At 37.3% G+C, this 20,125-nt stretch overlaps 1 protein-coding gene across 3 annotated transcripts in view; it reads right to left on the reverse strand.

The window, feature by feature from the left end:
- Positions 1-20,125, reverse strand: part of DYNC2H1 (dynein cytoplasmic 2 heavy chain 1) — a 412,907-nt gene that overhangs the window by 162,462 nt on the left and 230,320 nt on the right. For all 3 annotated transcript variants that reach the window (XM_049889447.1, XM_049889448.1, XM_049889446.1), the window contains exons 80-82: positions 17,578-17,653; positions 6,104-6,312; positions 2,264-2,368 (exon numbers count right to left, since the gene is read on the reverse strand). In XM_049889447.1, the coding sequence (XP_049745404.1) occupies positions 2,264-2,368; positions 6,104-6,312; positions 17,578-17,653 (390 nt within the window). The remainder of the gene's footprint in view (positions 1-2,263; positions 2,369-6,103; positions 6,313-17,577; positions 17,654-20,125) is intronic.

Here is a 20,125-nt window from a genome sequence, read left to right on the forward strand (position 1 = left end):
CTAGCTTCAAATATGTGTTAAATACAGGTATTTTCCAGGGTTGTACATTCAGGCATCTTCCCTTCCTGGTCTTGTCAGTGGCAGCAGTACATGGCACAGGAACAAAAGAAGCTTAAGTGGCTGTCGGGCCACCCCATAAGATGAAGATGCCGAGCAATGTGTATTTCTTGTCTTGTATTCTTCCCTAAAGGAGTGGTTAAGTGCTCAGCTGCTAACTGATAGGTCAGCAGTTGGAACCCACCAGCCGTTCGTGGAAGAAAGGTATGGCAGTCTGCCTTGGAAACCACATGGGGTAGTTCTACTCTGTACTATAACTACCCTATGGGGTAGTTCTATTCTGTACTATAAGGTCATTATGAGTTGGAATCAACTCAACAGGAACAGCTTTGGTTTGGTTTGGTATCCTTCCCTAAAGCTAAGTAAATACAGCATTAAATTAAAGCTATTTTATCTAATGAATTTCATTGCCAATTTAAACCTGAGACCAACATTGTTCTCGTACAACCAATTTAAACAACATAGCTTTTAATAAGAACCATATCTACCTTTTAGTTATTAATTGAGGCCATGGTATTTCAAGCAAATTCTTATCTGTAAGGTCTTCCCATTTTGGGAGGATGAATAAATATCAACTATGCTACCTCAAAATTTTATGAGAAAGGAAACCTAAAATGATGTTACAACATCTGTGATAAATTATCTTCTATAAAGTCTTAAAAAAAGTACACGAAGCATATTAAAAGAAAATGTTACAGAAAAATAAGACACCCTCAAATACTTAACTTTTCTACTTAGTTGAAAGTGTCTATTTTTTGTATCAAAAATATGCAATGTAGGGACCAGAAGAGAAATCTAGGAGCTGAAGAGGTTGAGAAACCACTACCTACGCACTATACTAAAAATTGCTTAAAATTTGACTATTAAAATTTCATTAAAATTTACAGTAATTTTAATTTCAAAAATTTTAGATTTACTCTCGCATCCTAGATTTTTAAAATAATATTGATATTTGGCTTTGCTTGAATATTTACTGTAACACTCAGCCATCTGGAGTTTGGTCAAAATGTACATGTAGGATGCTTCTATAGGGTCGCTATGAGTCGGAATTGACTTGATGACAGTAGGTTTGGTTTTTTTTTTTTTTTTTTCCTATTATTCAGCTCAAAATAACCACTCCTCTTTTGTAGGAACTATCCCTAAAACAAAGAGGCTAAGGCTGTATCTATTGTATGTTACCCATTTTCTACATTAGATGTTCGATCCAAGCCATGTTAATTCAGATTCTCCTATTCACTGAATTATACTGAGACTAAAAGTTGTGCGGCCATGTCATGTAAATAACAGGACTTTAAAGTGAAGGCTCTGGAACCTCTACTGATGAGGTTCCCAAAGTAATCCTTCCTTGGATTCTGTGAAATAACCCACTATTCTTTTAATGAATTCCCATTTTTGCTTAAGCGCATTATTTTAATATTTATATTTTTATGCATGTAAAAACATAAAGAACTTGAGTTTAAACATTAAAATAAATCAGTTTTTCTTTATTTCAGAGAAAACATAAGACTAATGAATTTCCAGGAAACCTTGGTGGCATAGTGAATAAGTGCTACAGCTGCTAACCAAAGGGTTGGCAGTTTGAATCCGCCAGGCGCTCCTTAGAAACTCTATGGGGCAGTTCTATTCTGTCCTGTAGGGTTGCTATGGGTCGGAATCCATAAGTGGTCTATAAATGTTAGTGCTTCTTAATTGTTTGGTGTCAATCAAATAGAACTTAGAATATACATTCTTCATGGATAACATTTTTCTACATCTCAATTTGAAAATTTGTATTTCCACCGATTTTATGTTTATTCATGAATAAAGTACTAAAAATTATCTTTATAAACTAATATGCAAATACAAATTATATATTTGTATTTGGTACCTATTTAAAAATATGAAATTTAGTGAAACATTTAATTATATAAATTAAAGTAGCCTTGATAAAATAAATCACAGGTGTAAAACAAATGTATTTTATATCAAGTTGATAGTGTTCAATGTTATTTTACTAATTTCAGAAAATATATTAATATAGAACTATTTGGCACATCTAAAACTTCTTTAAGGAAAAGCTGCGGAATATATTATGTTAAATGAAGCCAAAAAATGAAAAAAAGAAGCTTTTAATTAAGGCTCGTGAAGTCTACAGTTTAAATAAAACAATGTTTCTTTCAGGCGCAGTAGCAATATACATTCTAAACGGCAGGGTTTTTTTGGTTACCTGAGAACTTATCATGCGCTGAGATGAGCGAGCGATATTGGCTGGCAGACCAAAGAAACTGGGCTTGTCATCCTCTGGAAGTTGTTCAATGACAGCACGGTAATCCTAGATGAAAAGGTAAAAAACATTTTTTCTCTGAAGTTTGAACTTATAACCAATGAAATAAGGAAAAATGGATATTATGAAGTATTAAATTATTAATTATTCATATTCGACATTTTCCAGGTAAATCTCATTTTCTGTCTATGTGATACGAACTCAGTTATTTATGGGAAATACTGATTCTCTTCGTCATTATTACGTTCACTTACTTTTGTTATATTTTCTTATCCATAAGTCCCTACATTAGAAAGACTCCTGAATGGATTAAAACATATACATATTTGAGTGGCCATGCCTACTATACAGGAGCCCTGGTGGTACAGCGGTTAATGCGCTCAGCTGCTTACCAAAAGTTTGGTGGTTCCAACCCACCAGCTGGTCCGTGGGAGAAAGGTGTGGCAGTCTGCTTCTGTAAAGATTTAGAGCCTTGAAAACCCTTTGGGGCAGCTCTACTCTGTTCTGTAGGGTCACTATGAATCTTACTTAACAGCAGTGGGTTTGGTTTTGGTTTTATGCCTCCTGTAAATAGCCCTGGTGGCACATTGGTTAAAACATTCCGCTGCTAACCTAAAGGTCGGTGGTTCAAACTCACTAGTTGCTCCTCTAGAGAAAGGTGCGGCAGTCAGCTTCTGTAAAGATTACCCAAAACCCAGAAGATTACAGCCTTAGAAATCCTATGGGGCAGTTCTACTCTCTCTACAGTGTCGCTATGAATCAGAATCAACTATCAACTCAACACAAACAAGTTTTTTTTTTTTTTTTTTGGTATGCCTACCATATATAAGGAAACCCTGGTGGCACATTGGTTAAGTAGCTACTAACCAAAGGGTTGGCAGCTCAAATCTGCCAGGCGCTCCTTGGAAACTCTGTGGGGCGGTTCTACTCTGTCCTATAGGGTTGCTATGAGTCAGAATCGACTTGACGGCACTGGGTTTGGTTTTTTTTTTGTTTTGTTTTACCATGTATAAGGTATTATGGTGGATGTTTTCAGGAAATCCCTATAAATATTTTTCCTGTAACTTACCAAAAATCAATCTACAGGGTGCAGCTCTGCTTATGTTAAATTAAAATGACAAATATTCCAGCAACATTTCTTTTTAAACTTACAGAAACCCCCTAAACCCACAGAAAAACTCTGGTATACTAATAAGCAATATTTTATAAATCATTTTATCACAAAGCAATTCCAGTTTGCTGGTGAGGTGTGATGAAATGCATTGATAATCCTATCATTCATTCCAAAAATTATTCTAAACATTCCTTGGCTCACTGAACATTCATCTGAAGAATTATTCACTCATGACTCTATATGAAAAATTAAGTGTAGCCCAAGCGCATTTACTCAGTTTGGCCCAAAGATGTGAATTAATTTTTTTTTGTTTGGTGCCATGAAGAAACAAGTTATTTTAAGGTAGGTATATATTACATTATATGTCTCATGGTCACAGAATTCTTATAAAAGTAGGAAATATAAGACTAGATAGTATGAAGTACTACTTGTAGAAACAAGTAACATTCTATATAATTAACCATAGATTCTTTTAAGTAATGCAAAACAAATTATCAGCCAACTAGGACAATATTTAAAATAAAATTTATCAGCTTATAAGAAAGCTAAACAACTTTTTCTAAAAATTTATGATAAACCTTGACAAAGAAGATCATTTATATCAATTGACACATCCATGGCAGTGATTTTCAAATGTAAATGAAATCCCATACAGAAGTTGCATACATAAAACAAAGAAAAGCTGATCTATGTTTGCTGAAGTAGGGGTAAAGAGACTCATCCTCTGCACTCCCATTATCCTTTCTCATCCTTGGCAGCTGCCCCTAACATCTTTCCAAAGAAACAGTCTGACTCCAGGACGACCAGTTTGAAAACCAAGGATGTGTAAATATGTCAAATTTTGGAAAGTCATTCTGTCCTTTGAAATTCTTTCTTTCATATAGCTCAACATTCATAAACTTCCTGAAGGTGTTCAATCATAACGTATACATGTACACATATATATGCCTGTATATATTCACATATGCATGAGTATGTGTACATAGGTATGTATAGTGTGTGTGTGTCTGTGTGTGTGCGTGCACGTGTGTATGCTCATCTAACTGGGAAATTTTCACCATCCTCCCTCTATCTAGCTCAGTTAGGAAGTTAAACATTGATTCTCACAAGTCATCCTCTAAATTTAAAACTATTACTCTTTGTAGAGTTATAATATTGTTCATTTCAAAACAACTGAAATTTTCGTATCTAGACTCTCTAGAGCCTTCTATCTACCTAAAGACAGGCGTGTTTACTAAAATAATTGACAGCTACACATCCTGACTGATATATCCTCACTCAGACACAAAAAAGTATACACTGTATGATGCCATTTACATAAAGTCCCAAAACAGGAAAAAAACACATCTATGCCGTTAGAAGTCAAGATAATGGTTACCCTTGTTGGGAAGGTACTAACTGGAAAAGAACACAGTAACTGGAAGAGAACACAAGGGAGGCCTTTGGGGAGGTGATAATGCCTTGTTTCTTGATCTCTTAATCCTGGTGCTGATTACACTGATGTGTCCAGTGTATAAAAATTCACTCCATTATACATTTATGAAGTGCACTGTTCTATATGTATTTTATTTTCAGTTAAATGCCAAACAACAGAGACAGAAGAGTTATTAAGATACACTATCTGAAATAATTACTTAATAGGTAACTATGAGAGATAATTTGTTTGCTCTTTCACTCTCAATTTCTCCCAACAAGAGGTAAGCTCCATAGATGCACCACTGTATCCACAATGCCTGGAACAGGACCTCTCCTTGAGCAGATGTTCAATGCATATTATTGAATCAATGAATAAATAAAAGAATACATAAAAATAAAACAAATGTGATAATAACATGATATATAAAGTAATATATTTAACATTGTCTTTTAAGCTTTTGTTTTTGACAATATGTTGCTGCATTGAAGAAACTTTCTTGAAAAATATTTGGATGAGAAAAAACACCTCAATACTGAGAAAATAATTTTATAACTGAATATATATCTTTATAATTCATAAAGAAAGGTATAATTATAATACTCTGTAATAGAAACATTATTTGGACATTTGAACAAATATCGGTTTTGTGGCAAAATAAACGAATTGAAATCTTTGAGCTACATTTAATGGCATTTTCTTGAAAAGATGATTATACTCTAGAAAGCTTTTATACTCAAGGCAAAAAAACTACAACTGCTAAAACAAATACATGAAAACAAAAACGTTGCTGTGAAAGACAAAGTAAAATGCCTCTTATATTTAGATCTGCTTAAAATTTACAAATCAGAAAGTGAAGATAGATATTTGTTAAATAATCTAAGACTTTATTCTTCAATATATCAGAGCACTCTCATGCCTACTAGAAAACAGCAGATAGCCCCATTCCAGCTCTTCACAGCAAGCCTACATTCTCTGAATTTTCCTTGCTTACTCCCATGATTTGTCTACACACTAGCTTATTTTCATTATGATAATCAGCCAATCTTCAGTAAGTACCCAAAGGTTTATAGGATATATTACTAGAGTTTGGAGAATGAGGCAACATACTCACATACTGGCATAACAAATAATAATCCGCATGATGAAAGAAAATTAATTGGACATTTAAAAGGAAATAGCATATAATTAACAATGTAAGAAATTATTTAAATGTCTGTCTGATAATAGAATGAAAAATATAATATTTACGTACCAAAATGCTGCAGGATTTTGGTAGAGATACAGAATATGGAAAAATGCTTTTCTTGTCCCTTTGGCTTAATCCATCAATTGTTGAAGAATTAAAAAACTGCTTCAGATATGACTGAAGAACTCTAAGATCAAAATAGTTATCTATACGTCCACCATAAATAGCATTTTCTAGCAGACCATGTACAAATTCCCATTGTACATCTTTGGTACCTACAATAAAAAAAAAAAAATCCTTGTATTAATTTCATTTCTAAAATATTAACTAAATCCTGGGGCAAAGTTATATTTATAAAATATAACAATATATATTTAATACAATGAAATCATTCTCTTTAAATGCCTATTAATAATAAAAATTAAAAAAAAAAAAACCATGTCCATTGCTATCAAGTCAAATTTTGACTCATAGTGATCCTACAGGATGGCGTAGAACTGCCTCATAGTGTCCAAGGCTCTACATCTTTACAGGAGCAAACCGCTGCATCTCTCTCCCGTGAAGGTGTTGGTGGGTTTTAACCACTGACCTTTTGGTTAGCAGCCAAGCATTTAACCACTGCACCACCAGGGCTCCTCCAATATTAATAATAGTGGCTAATATTTATTGAGAAATTATTTAATCATACAAAATTTTTCAAATATTTTGCATGTATTAACTCACATAAGAATAAAAAATATTAATATTATCCAATTATACAGATGGAGGAATTGCGGCATAAGGAGGCTGAAGGACGTTGAGTCATAATAATCAAAAGGCCACACAATCCCACAGATCTAGGGCTAGAAATGAGGCACTTTGAAGCCACATCCTTATTCACTGTTTTAAAACGCCTCCTTAAATTGGAAATTCCTTAGAAGAATCTATCCAAAACAAAATTATTATACAATGTTTGGTGAAAAACTCAGTTCTGATTAACAGTGAAACTCTATAAAACACATACATTATAGTCTACTAAATTTCATTATTTTATATAGTCAACTGTCCATTTTCAATTCCAATGGAAGAGAAAATCAGTAGAAAAAATCAAAATGGGTTTATTTTCCACCTTATTTTATGTTGCAACAAAGGCATCCTTGCAATCCCAGTTTAGTGATAATGTCAAAATGTAAGAATTAAATCTAAGGTCAGCAAAAAATAGACCAAGTACATAACTGTATTTCAACGAGTTTAGTTAGCTTTGGAGCCCTGGTAGCGTAGCAGTTAAGAGTTCAGGCTGCTAACCCAAAGGTCAGCAGTTCGAATCCATCAGCATCTCCTTGGAAACTCTATGGGGCAGATCTACTCCATTCTGTAGGGTCTCTATGAGTAGGAACTGACTCGACAGCTAAGGTTTTTTGGTTTTAATTAGCTTTACTGCTGCCATTACTAGTCTATTTCTATTTTCATTACTAAAAAATTCAGAGAGAATCACTAAAATTGGTGGCAGTGTTACTACATGCCTTTGAACATAAGTGATTTATGTTGCAGAACTACCTACATGGTAAACTACCAAAAGCTGTAACAGGAGACTTCACCAGGACTCACACCCATTTTTCACTTTCTAGTTTTGCCTTGATGTTCACTGATACACTAGTAATTGATATTTTAATCATTGCAAAATAGGCCATGATTACACATAGAACATAGAAATATTAATGTACCATCCAACTTATAAAATAGAAGTGCTACTACATGAAGTATTTAATGTAATTTAACCCCAGAAAACTTAAATCTTATTTTTCTTTTTATTTTAACCATTGTTCTCAAGACAAATTTTATTTGGTTAAAGATAAAGGAAACAGACATAAAATTACAATAGCAATAATAATAAAGAAAAATAGCAGCTAACAACTATCGATAGCTTACTCAAGACATAGAGTATACTAAATGTAAAATGCTTCGTGAGTCTTTTTTCACTTAAAATTGTCAACAATTCAACCGAGGTAGTGACTATTATTATTCCTATTTTATAGATCAAGAAACTCAGACTTAAATCTCTATGCCATGTTGACCCCATTATAACTTTTTCCTCTTTTTTACATTTAATTCTACATATGTGACGATCCCTTGATATCAGGATATTTTACAATCATAAGATTATACAGTTAATTTATTACTACGAGTTTCAAAACTATTTTAAAGCATCTGCCTCTTATTTATATAATTCAAAGTAAATTTGTAAAATCACACTATCCTATTAATTTAGACCTTTTAATTCCATCATGAGGTTGAAATACAATAAGCAAATCATTCAAACTTCTGTGCTTTGGTTTCTTCATCTGTAACAGGGTACAGATAATATACTTGTCCCCAAGTATTCATAGTGGTATCATAAGAATCAAATAAATGTTTGAAGGCATCTTAGAAAATTACTCAGTTTCTATATAAGCTAAAGTATTAGTGTGTATCATCCAAGAAATTCTGCATCAAAATAAATATTAAAAGCAACAGCTCAAGAACTCAGGAGAGTGGTTATCCTTGACATGAGGTGGGGGAATATTGGGAATTGTGTAGAAAAGAGTGTAGAAGGGAGACTCTGAAATGCTGATAATATTATGTTTATTAATTTTAAGCTAGTTACACAGGTTCAATTTGTGAAAATTTATTGAACTCTACATTAATGTGCACTTCTCTGATGTCTAATTAAAAAAACAAAAACAAAAAACCTCCTTGGAATACTATTTGGGATTAACTACTAACGGTGAACAAATATATACCCTATGACCCATAATTCCACTCCTACATATACCCGACAGCAACACACATCCATATATGCACCAAAGGACACGGCAGCATTATTTATAATTATCTTAAACTGAAAACTACGCACATGTCCATCAACAGTAGATAATGTACGTATAATCATGTGATGGCATATTGTATACCACTAATAGACGGACTACAGCTACATGTAACCATATGGATGAATATCACAAATAAACTGTTGACAGAAATAACCTAACACTAAAGAGTACATGCTGCATAATTCCACTTTCACAAAAACAGATACAACTAATTTATATCAGTAGATATCTGGCGTCTAACCCAGGAACAGGTGTGAGGGACTGAGGAGGTGGTAGACTGGAAGGCAGCGTGAGGTGGGATGGAATCTGGGGTACTGGTAATGTTCTGTTTCTAGACTGAGGTGTTGGCTATATGGGTGTGTTCAGTTTGTGGAAATTCACTGAGCTCTAAACTTATGATATAAGCTCTTTGCATACATATACTATAATTCATTAAGAAGGTTTTTAAGCTCATAAACATACAGAGTAAAACGGAACAGGGTCACATCCTAGACACCCATCCTTATCCTTTTGCTAAAGGCAACTAAAAGAATAATTTCTGATTTTGCAGCCACTTTGTTAATCCATCTCATCGAATGCCTTCCTCTTTTTCACTGACCCTCTACTTTACCAAGTATGACGTCCTTCTCCAGGGACTGGTCCTTCCTGATAACATATCCAAAGTATGTAAGACAAAGTCTTGCCATCCTCCCTTCCAAGGAGCACTCTGGCCACACTTGTTCCAAGACAGTATTGGTCGTTCTAACAGCAGTCTGTGGTATATTCAATATTCTTGGCAACACCATAGTTCAACGGCATCAATTCTTCTTCTTGGGTCTTCCTTATTCACTACCCAGCTTTAGCATGCATATAAAGTGACTGAAAATACCGTGGCTTGGGTCAGGCACACTCTAGCCCTCAAAGTCACATCTTTGCTTTTAAACATTTAAAGAGGGCTTTTGCCGAATGCAATTATGTCGTTTGATTTCTTGACTGCTGGTTCCAAGGGGGAAACCCTGGTGGCGTAGTGGTTAAGTGCCACGGCTGCTAACCAAAGGGTTGGCAGTTCAAATCCACAGGCATTCCTTTGAAACTCTATGGGGCAGTTCCATTCTATTCTATACGGTCGCTATGAGTTGGAATCAACTCAATGGCCCTGGGTTTGGTTTTGGTTTTTTGGTTCCAAGGGCATCGATTGTGAATCCAAGTAAAATGAAATCCTGGACAACGTCAATCTTTTCTTCGTTTATCTTGATGTTGCTTATTGGTTCAGTTGTGATGATTTTTGTATTCTTCATGTTGAGGTGAAATCCATACTGAAGGTTGCAGTCTTTGATCTTCATCAGTAAGGGCGCTTCAAGGCCTCTTCACTCTCAGCAAAAAAGGTTGTGTCATTTGCATATTGCAAATTGTTAATGAGTCTTCCTCCAATCCTGATGCTGCGTTCTTCTCCACATAGTCGGTGTCATGGATTGAATTGTGTCCCTCGAAAATATCTATCAACTTGATTAGGTCATGATTCCCAGGACTGCATGACTGTCCACCATTTTGTCATCTGATATGAATTCCCTATGTGTTGTTAATCCTATCTCTGAATTTTGGGTATGATATTGATGAGACAGAATTTGCAACAGTTATATAAACTCAAATCTACAACATTAATCTACAACTTAAGAGGCAGATGGAGCCAAGATGGCGGAATAGACAGACGCTTCCAGTGAGCAGTCTTTATAACAAAGACCTGAAAAAAAAAGTGAAACGAGTATATTTATGACAAGCAAGGAGCCCTGAGCATCAAAGGCAAGCTTAGAAAATGAACTGAGGGGTAGGGGGAGGAAGAGATGGTTCAGAGGTGCAGAAGAGTTACTGGACATGAATTGTAGGGAGCCCTCAGGCACCCTTCCCATAGTGGTGGCAGTGGGCTGGTACTTGCATTCGGCAGCAGTTTCCTCAGGAAGAAGCATCCAGCCAAACAGCAGCCTCATGCCTCCGGAACCAGAGACTGAATGGCACTCTCAGCAAAAGCTAAGTACTTGAGTATATTTTACCAGCCATCCCCCCACCCCCCGCCACTCCTAAGCCGGCTTCAGTGGCTGAATCCCTGGGACGAGATAGGACCTATTGAGCACCTACAGACATCCTCTCAGCTTTGGAGAAGGAAAAAAATTGCAATTGGGGGAATAGATAATTTGCCTGCTCCATTAACTGGGGAAGCTCAGGACAGAAGCAGCTCCTGTCCAGGCATAAACAGTCCATGGACTTTGAGTACCTTTCCTCTCTGCATGGACGTGTGTGGGCCTATTTCAGGAGAATAGGCCCTTGTTGGCAGACTCCAAAATTTGCAGCTGTGTATCGAAGAGGTGGGTGTTTGATGTTTGACACTGCTTTGCATATTAAATAGGGTCCTCACCTACCCACATCAGGGGCCTAAGGACTGGTAGCTCCACTCATGTGGGTCACCCAGCCACCCTCGACAGGGGTCCAAGGATGACTGGTACCTCCCGATCCTTACAAGCCAAAACATTGGATGCCCATGGTCTGTCTGCAGAACCCACAATTCAAAGGTGTCAATTCTTCTTAAGTCTTCCTTATTCATTGCCCAGCTTTCTCATGCATATGATGCGATTGAAAATATCACGGCTTGGGTCAGGCGCGCCTTAGTCTTCAAGGTGACATCTTTGCTCTTCAACACTTTAAAGAGGTCCTTTGCAGCAGATTTACCCAGTGCAATGCATCTTTTGATTTCTTAACTGCTGCTTCCATGGCTGTTGATTGTGGATCCAAGTAAAATGAAATCCTTGACAACTTTGAGCTTTTATCCATTTATCATGATGTTGTTTATTGGTCCAGTTGTGAGGATTTTTGTTTTCTTTATGTTGAGGTGCAATCCATACTGAAGGCTGTGGTCTTTGATCTTCGTTAGTAAGTGCTTCAAGTCCTCTTCACTTTCAGCAAGCAAGGTTGTGTCATCTGCCTAAAGCAGGCTGTTAATGAGTCTTCCTCCAATCCTGATGTCCCGTTCTTCATATAGTCCAGCTTCTCAGATTATTTGCTCAGCATACAGATTGACTAGGTATGGTGAACGAACACAACCCTGATGCACACCTTTCCTGGCTTTAAACCAATCAGTATCCCCTTGTTCTGTCCGAACAACTGCCTCTTGATCTATGTAAAGGTTCCTCATGAGCACAATTAAGTGTCATGGAATTCCCATTCTTTGCAATGTTACTCATAATTTGTTATGATCCATACAGTCGAATGACTTTGCATAGTCAATAAAACACAGGTAAACATCCTTCTGGTATTCTCTGCCTTCAGCCAGGATCCATGTGGCATCCGCAGTCATACCCCTGGTTCCACGTCCTCTTCTGAAACTGGCCTGAATTTCAGGCAGTTCCCTGTCGATATACTGCTGCAGCCACTTTTGAATGATCTTCGGCAAAATTTTGCTTGCATGTGATATTAATGATATTGTTCTATAATTTCTACATTCGGTTGGATCACCTTTCTTGGCAATAGGCATAAATACGGATCTCTCTCAGTCAGTTGGCCAGGAAGCTTTCTTCCACATGTCTTGGCATAGACGAGTGAGCACCTCCAGCACTGCATCTGTTTGTTGAAACATCTCAATTGATATTCCATCAATTCCTGGAGCCTTGTTTTTCACCAATGCCTTCAGAGCAGCTTGGACTTCGTCCTTCAGTACCATCGGTTCCTGATCATATGCTACCTCTTGAAATGGCTGAACACTGATTAATTCTTTTTGGTATAATGACTCTGTGTATTCCTTCCATCTTCTTTTGATGCTTCCTGCATCGTTTCATATTTTCCCCATAGAATCCTTCACTATTGCAATTCGAGGCTTGAATTTTTTCTTTGGTTCTTTCATCTTGAGAAACACTGAGCGTGTTCTTCCCTTTTGGTTTTCCATCTCCAGCTTTTTGCACATGTCATTATAATACTTTACTTTGTCTTCTCGAGGCCCCCTTTGAAATCTTCTGTTCAGTTCTTATACTTCATGAATTCTTCCTTTTGCTTTAGCTGCTCGACATTCAAGAACAAGTTTCATAGTGTCCTCTGATCTGACATCCACCTTGGTCTTTTCTTTGTTTCCTGTCTTTTCAATGACCTCTTGCTTTCTTCATGGATGCTGTCCTTGATGTCATTCCACAACTTATCTGGTCTTCAGTCACTAGTGTTCAATGTCAAATCTATTCTTCGGATGGTCTCTAAATACAGGTGGGATATACTCAAGGTCATATTTTGGCTCTCGTGTACTTGCTCTGATTTTCTTCAGTTTCAGCTTGAACTTGCATATGAGCAATTGATGGTCTGTTCCACAATCGGCCCCTGGCCTTGTTCTGACTGATGATATTGAGCTTTTCCATGATCTCTTTCCACAGATGCAGTCAGTTTGATTTCTGTGTGTTCCATCTGGCGAGGTCCATGTGTATCGTTATCATTTATATTGGTGAAAGAAGGTGTTTACAATGAAGTCGTTGGTCTTGCAAAATTCTAGCATTCGATGTCCAGCATTGTTTCTATCACCAAGTACTAGATAACAAAGGCAGAATTTGGTACCAGGAATGACATGCTGCTCTAACAGATACCTAAAATGTAGTAAGTTTTGAAACTGGAATGGATAGAGGACTCAGAAGGAAGTGAGGAGAACTGTTAACATTGGAGACAGTAAAGATGGTGAGAAGCAATAGCAGAGAACTGCCAGCGGCAGAACCAGGACACCAGAATGAGATGGTACTGGAGCCAGCCTATGGAGTAAGAGAGTTGAGTGCCTTGGAAGGAGGCTTCCTGGTGGAGTAGCATGCCTCCAGGCACTTATCAGTGGTGCTAGGCTTGCTGGGTGCCTGCCAGCAGAATTTTACTGGTGGAGCGGGGTACCTCCAGGCACTTATCGGTAGAGCTTAGAGCTCTGGAACACTTGCCCCCACAGGGCAGATGCAGGCAGAGAGGCCCAAAGACAGCCAGAAGATGAAGAGACACAGAACACAGGAAGCAGAGCTACCTCCGTCTCAAAGGGTATAGCCACTGCCTCTGGGGTCTCAAAGGGTAGAGCCGTGGCCACTGATGTTTCTAAGTGTGGAGTCACCACTCAGACGTACTAGTAGAATGGCAAGCCTAAAGCCAAGACAGCAGAGCTGCCATTCCAGTGGGCTTGGAAAGTGGAGCTAAAGCCCAGGGCTGAGTGGCCTCCAGTCAGAATCCAGAGAGTACGGCTAATACCTAGAGTCTAGAGGGCAAGGCTATTGTGTAAATGGTCTCAGAGAACAGAGAGTTATTTTTCAAGACTTGAGGGCTAATGTAATGTGTTCTGCTGACATGCTTGGTGCCTGTTATCCCTTCTTGCCCTCCAATTTCTCCCACTGTAATGCAAATGTCTAGCTTATGACTGTTTCAGCATTGTACTTTAGAAGCAGATAATTTGTAATCCAGATTTCACAGGTGAAGAGGAATTTTTGGATTTTGGACTTGAAGTTGATTTAAGACTTTTGCTATGATGTGATGGGTTGAATGTGTTTTATATATGGCAAGGACATGAATTTTAGAGGGCCAAAGGGTGGAGTGTCATGGATTGAATTGTGTTCCCCCCAAAATATGTATCAACTTGGTTAGGCCATGATTCCCAGTATTGTGTGATTGTCCTCCATTTTGTGATTTTCCTATGTGTTGTACATTCTAATCTGCCTGTGGTTAATGAGGCAAGATTAGATTATGTTAAAAAGGATTAGGGTGGGATGTAACACCCTTACACGGTTCACATCCCTGATCCAATGTAAAGTGAGTTTCCTTAAGGTATGGCCTGCATTATCTTTTATCTTACAAGAGATAAAATGGAAGAGAAGTGAGTAGATTGTGGGGGACCTCATACTACCAAGGAAGCAGCACTGGGAGCAGAGCACATCCTTTGGACCTGGGGTTCCTGTGCAGAGAAGCTCCTAGACCAAGAGAAAGTTGATGACAAGGACCTTCCTTCAAAGCCGACAGAGAGAGAAAGCCTTCCCCTGTAGCTGGTGCCATTAATTCAGATTTCTACCTTACTAGAATGAGAGAATAAATTTCTCATTGTTAAAGCCACCCACCTGTGGTATTTCAGTGATAGCAGCACTATATGACTAAGACATCTGGCTTCTTGGCTTAATTGTTCAGCATATGGGTTGAATAAGTATGCTGAAAGGATACAACCCTGATGCACACCTTTCTTGATTTTAAACAATGTGGTATCCTGTTGGTTTGTTTGAACGACTGACTACCTCTTAGTTCCTTAGTCTATGTACAGGTTTCTCATGAGCACAATTAAGTGTTCTGGAATTTCCATTTTCACAATGTTATGCATAATTGGTTATGATCCACACAGTCAAATGCCTTTGCATAATCCACAAAACATAGGTAAACATCTTTCTAGTATTTTCTGCTTTCAACCAAGATTCATTTGACATCAGCAACGATATCCCTCGTTTCATGTTCCCTTCTGAATCTGGCTTGAATTTCTGGCAGTTCCCTGTCAATATACTGCTCCAGCTGCTTTTGAATGATCTTCAGCAAAAGATATTAATAACATTGATAATTTCCACATTCGGTTGGATCACCTTTCTTGGGAACAGGCATAAATATGGATCTCTTCCAGTCAGTTGGCTAGGTAGCTGTCTTCCAAATTTCTTGGCATAGATAAGTGAGCACTTCCAGCACTGCATTCATTTGTTCAAACATCACAATTGGTATTTTGTCAATTTCTGAAGCCTTGTTTTTCACCAAGGCTTTTAGTTCAGCTTGGACTTTTTCCTTCAATAACATTGGCTCTTGATCATATGCTACCTCCTGAAATAGTTGAATGTCAACCAATTTTGTTTCCCCTAGTTTTCTACCCGAGGGGTTGTTTGTTACTTTTACAAGTTAATAGACATCTCCTGGGTTAGCCGTTAACAATTCAGTTTCATACTTTTTGTCTGGTCATGGGCTGCAGCCTGCCTTGTGAATGGTACACACCTTGGCAGAATTGGTAAATAGACCATGCAGATAAGGTGAGTTGTAGGCTACTACGCCAAAGATGTGTCAGTGGCCTACCAAGAGGCAATTGGTCAGTTTGTGGTCCTGGTAGGAGTGCCATGCCTGGACACTGACAATGAGTTTGTATATTTAAGCAGCTAGCCCCACAGAAGTATTTTTAGACACAGAAAGAGGCAAAAAGAGAAGGAGCAGAAGGAAGAAAGAAGACAGAAGAACTAGAGAGAGAAAGGAGACAAGGAACCTCCTAAAACAGCTGTAACATGGGTCAAAGGCTGTAACATTGAAAACAGTGAGAGGCCTGGAAGGGGTCCAGCAGCAGAGCCAGTTCCAAGAGGCCTGGGAAGGGCTCAGTGGCAGAGTTGGTGGTGACAGATGGCAGGGCCAAGAGAAGCCTGTCCTGGGGGAGAGACCAAGAGGAGACTGTCCTGAGAAGGCCTGGAGAAGTCTGTCCTTAGAGGGCCGAAAGAGCTCAGACACCTGTTCTGCAGTGAAGAAGGGAGACTCTGCCTACATGCTTCCTGATTCGGATTCCTGGTTTGTAGCCTGTTGATCCTGATCCTGAGTTGTACACTGTTCCTTAATTAACCACTCAACTGCAAGTACAGTTCGTGAGATGTTGTGGTGAACTGCCAAGCCCAAATGGGGGAAGGAAGAGTGCCAAGGGGCGAGAGAGTGGGTGGTATCAGAGATGGTATGGTACAGCAGCTTGGAGAATGTGGAAATCTGGGATACATTTGACTTCTACCTCATAGGAATTGGCTTTGTGCTGATTCTTATATTTGAAATTATTCGTACAACTACCAAGGTATTGATAAAGTTGGAAAGAAGTGAACTGGATCAGGATGTGATTTAGAGGTGGAAGGGACAGAATTCGCCAAAGCACTGGATGTCTGGGGATGAAAAAAAGAAAATAGTCCAGGACGATTCAGAGATTTTAAGTTTGAACAATTACATGAATGGTGATGCCATCTACTGAAATGGAGCCGACTTCAGGAAGAGCAAGTTTGGCACGGTGGGGGTTGAAATGGAAGGAGGCAGGAATAAAGAATTTTGTTGTATCACTTTTAAGTTTGGGATTCTTGTCTATATATTCTCTTCTCTAATCCAGAACTAGTCTAAACTTTAGTGTCCCCCTGCCTTGGCCCTACATAATAAAATTTAGAGATTGAACTGTTCCTGTCTTTGGGCAACAGAGAGCTATATGGCCTCAGAGGATGTAATTATAAGGTCTTGTTTGCTGCCCTGTTTCAAACTATTATTGGTACTGTGATTCCTGATCCCTACTTAATAATTCAACCATGATTCCACAGATCTTCGGTACTAACTTCAGTCTGCTATACATCTCAATTTTAACAGTTCCTCTGAAAGAGATCTGGATAATTCAGTTGAAGCCTGAAACTTCTGAAGGTCACAAAAGGAAGAGAAAGTCTTTCTAAATTTCTGCTTCCTGAGATATAGATCAACCAGAAATATACTGGGTTAGATCAAAACCAATGACCACAATAAACAATATAAGAATCCTCAGATAGCACAAGCATAGCAGTCAGGGCATAAGAAACAGAATAATAAACAAAAAAAAAATTTTATCCTAGGAAGCTAAGCCATTCCTGAAGAAATGATATAGTTAACAAAACCTCAAATAAAAACTCTGCTAACAACAGAGATAAAAAAAATTTCATTGTTTGAACTTACCATCAAAAAGCCTGTCAATAATGTTATACCCAGCCCGAAGATCTGATAAAGAGAACTCATAAAACTTAGTCCAACCCTGAAAAAACAAATAGAAAAATATTAAAGGACTAAGCAGTGTTAAAAGACATGTACATATGCATCATTATGCTTTCAATTTTAAGCTGGACAGAATGTTCAATACTAATACTTGCTAAAAAAATATATACAAGGCCTTAGAATTATCAAATAAAAATAATAAATAAATCTAATGTAACAGTAAATTTAAAAAAGAAATTTATTGACCTCCACAGCATGTAAAGCACTTTGTAATACCATACTAGTGTTTACTATTTAAGTATTTTGCAATATAGTCACATATATACAGAACAAATTGGTGTAGAAAAATTTTTATTCTATATATTATGTACGGAAACCCTGGTGGCATAGTGGTTAAGTGCTACAGCTGCTAACCAAAGGGTCGGCAGTTCGAATCTGCCAGGCGCTCCTTGGAAACTCTATGGGGCAGTTCTACTCTGTCCTGTTGGGTCGCTATGAGTAGGAATCGAATCGACGGCACTGGGTTTGGTTTTTTTGGGTATACTACGTACACACTGAGATATTTTCCTGTAATTTTATTCTACAGAATTATGGATTTGCATTACAAACATGTAAGCAGAAATACAGAAAAAAAGATCCATAAGTTTATAGTATTATTTTCTGTATGTTTGACCCACAAATTATTCATGTCAGAGCTAAATGAAATTATACACCTATAGGTAATACCTACACCATCAGTGTAAACGGACATTCATAGAGCTCTATACTGTGTAGAGAATAGTGTGAAACATAACAGAAAATAATTTCTATGGGCTTCCATTAACTGTAACTACTTTTGTGCAATAAAATAAGCTCAAACTAATATATATTTAGACTTGAAAAGTATTTGGAAACATATATACAATGAAATTAATTCATTCACTTATCAATCAAAAAACACTTATCAAATGCGTATTATATGTCAGGCTCTGTGACTATAAGAATGAACCAAAGCAGAAACAATGCCTGCCATCATGTAGCTTTCAGTCTAATCGGAGGGGAGGCAGGTGGTGGAGACAATAAATCACTCAAACTACAAAGTATAACATGTTTAAAGGAATGAAACATACTTGACAGACAGAGGTTTGATCTAATCTAAGAGGTCAGGGAACATCATCCTGATAGGAGCAGGGTGGAATGAATAAACAAAAATAGGTATATTTAAGAACTCTTAACAACAACAACAAAAAACCCAAACCCATTGCCATTGAGTCATTTCTGACTCATAGTGACCCCACAGGACAGAAGAGAACTGCCCCTGCCCCACAGTTTCCAAGCAGTGGCTGGTGGATTTGAACTGCCGACCTTTTGGTTCTTCTTAATCACTATGCCACCAGCGTTTCAAAGAACTACTTAGGAGAAAAAAACAACAGAATTTTTGTATTAGATTGTGATAGAGAGTAAAGATACCAAAAAGAAAAATGTTAAGAATGACTTGTAATATGGCTTATTCAAATGTATGACGGTGCCATTCATTGATAAATGGAACAAAAAGAATATGAGGTTTGGGAAGGAATATCATGAGACTATTAAACAAAAGCATTCAACAAAAACTTACTGACTGCATACTATTTATCAGACACTCCCCTGATTAATGAGAATAAAGCAATGAACAAAAGTGACAAAATCTGTGCTCTCGGGGAGTTTATATCTAGTATGTGATTCAGGACGTGTGGATCTTCAGGCATTTCTGAGACATTCAATCACGTAGATTAGTTAAGCAGTTGGATATACAAATCTAGAGTTTATAGAGAATTGATCTGAGTTAGAGGTATAAATCGTCACTAGCACTTGTACAATGATTAAAAACAAGAAACATTATGAATATTGTGATAAGAACAGAGATGCAAAGTTCACTTACTAAATTATGAAATATCTAAGAATTAAGATCTACAAGGGATGCATACCCATCATTCATTGACAAAATTCCTACAATATTTAGCTATGCTTTCTACCAATTCAAAACAAAGGTCTTATTAATAACATTTCTCATATCACTCTACTATACTTTATTTGTGAAGAAAACTGTTAAGTTAAAAAAAGTTTTTTTAAATGCTTTAAAACCCACAAATTAGAAGACTGCTGCTATCAATATTATTTAATATTAGAAATTTTCAACTGAATTACTATTCTAAGATAATAAGAACTGTGCTCTCAAGTAAGAATCTAGTAATAACAACAGGATTACAAAGAGGAACAAAAGAATAGCAAGACTACAAAGAAAAACAAATATAAAATAAGCAAAACTGGTATTACCTCAATACAAGCACAGCATTGGAAGTAAAACATACATGTGTGAGACAGAGTAAGTTAATTCTGCAACCAAATATTAAAGCACTCAATGAAAAGGAGCAGGAGACAGTCTTTCACTAAGATGGGCATGAAAATTGTCCTGACTTAGCAGCGGATCCTAACTTCTGAAAGTTAGTGCTTGAAACAAACAAAAAAAGGCAAAACAAAATGAGGAAAAGAG

This window comes from Elephas maximus, chromosome 7 (genome assembly GCF_024166365.1).
Source record: "Elephas maximus indicus isolate mEleMax1 chromosome 7, mEleMax1 primary haplotype, whole genome shotgun sequence".
Taxonomy (NCBI): Eukaryota; Metazoa; Chordata; class Mammalia; order Proboscidea; family Elephantidae; genus Elephas; species Elephas maximus.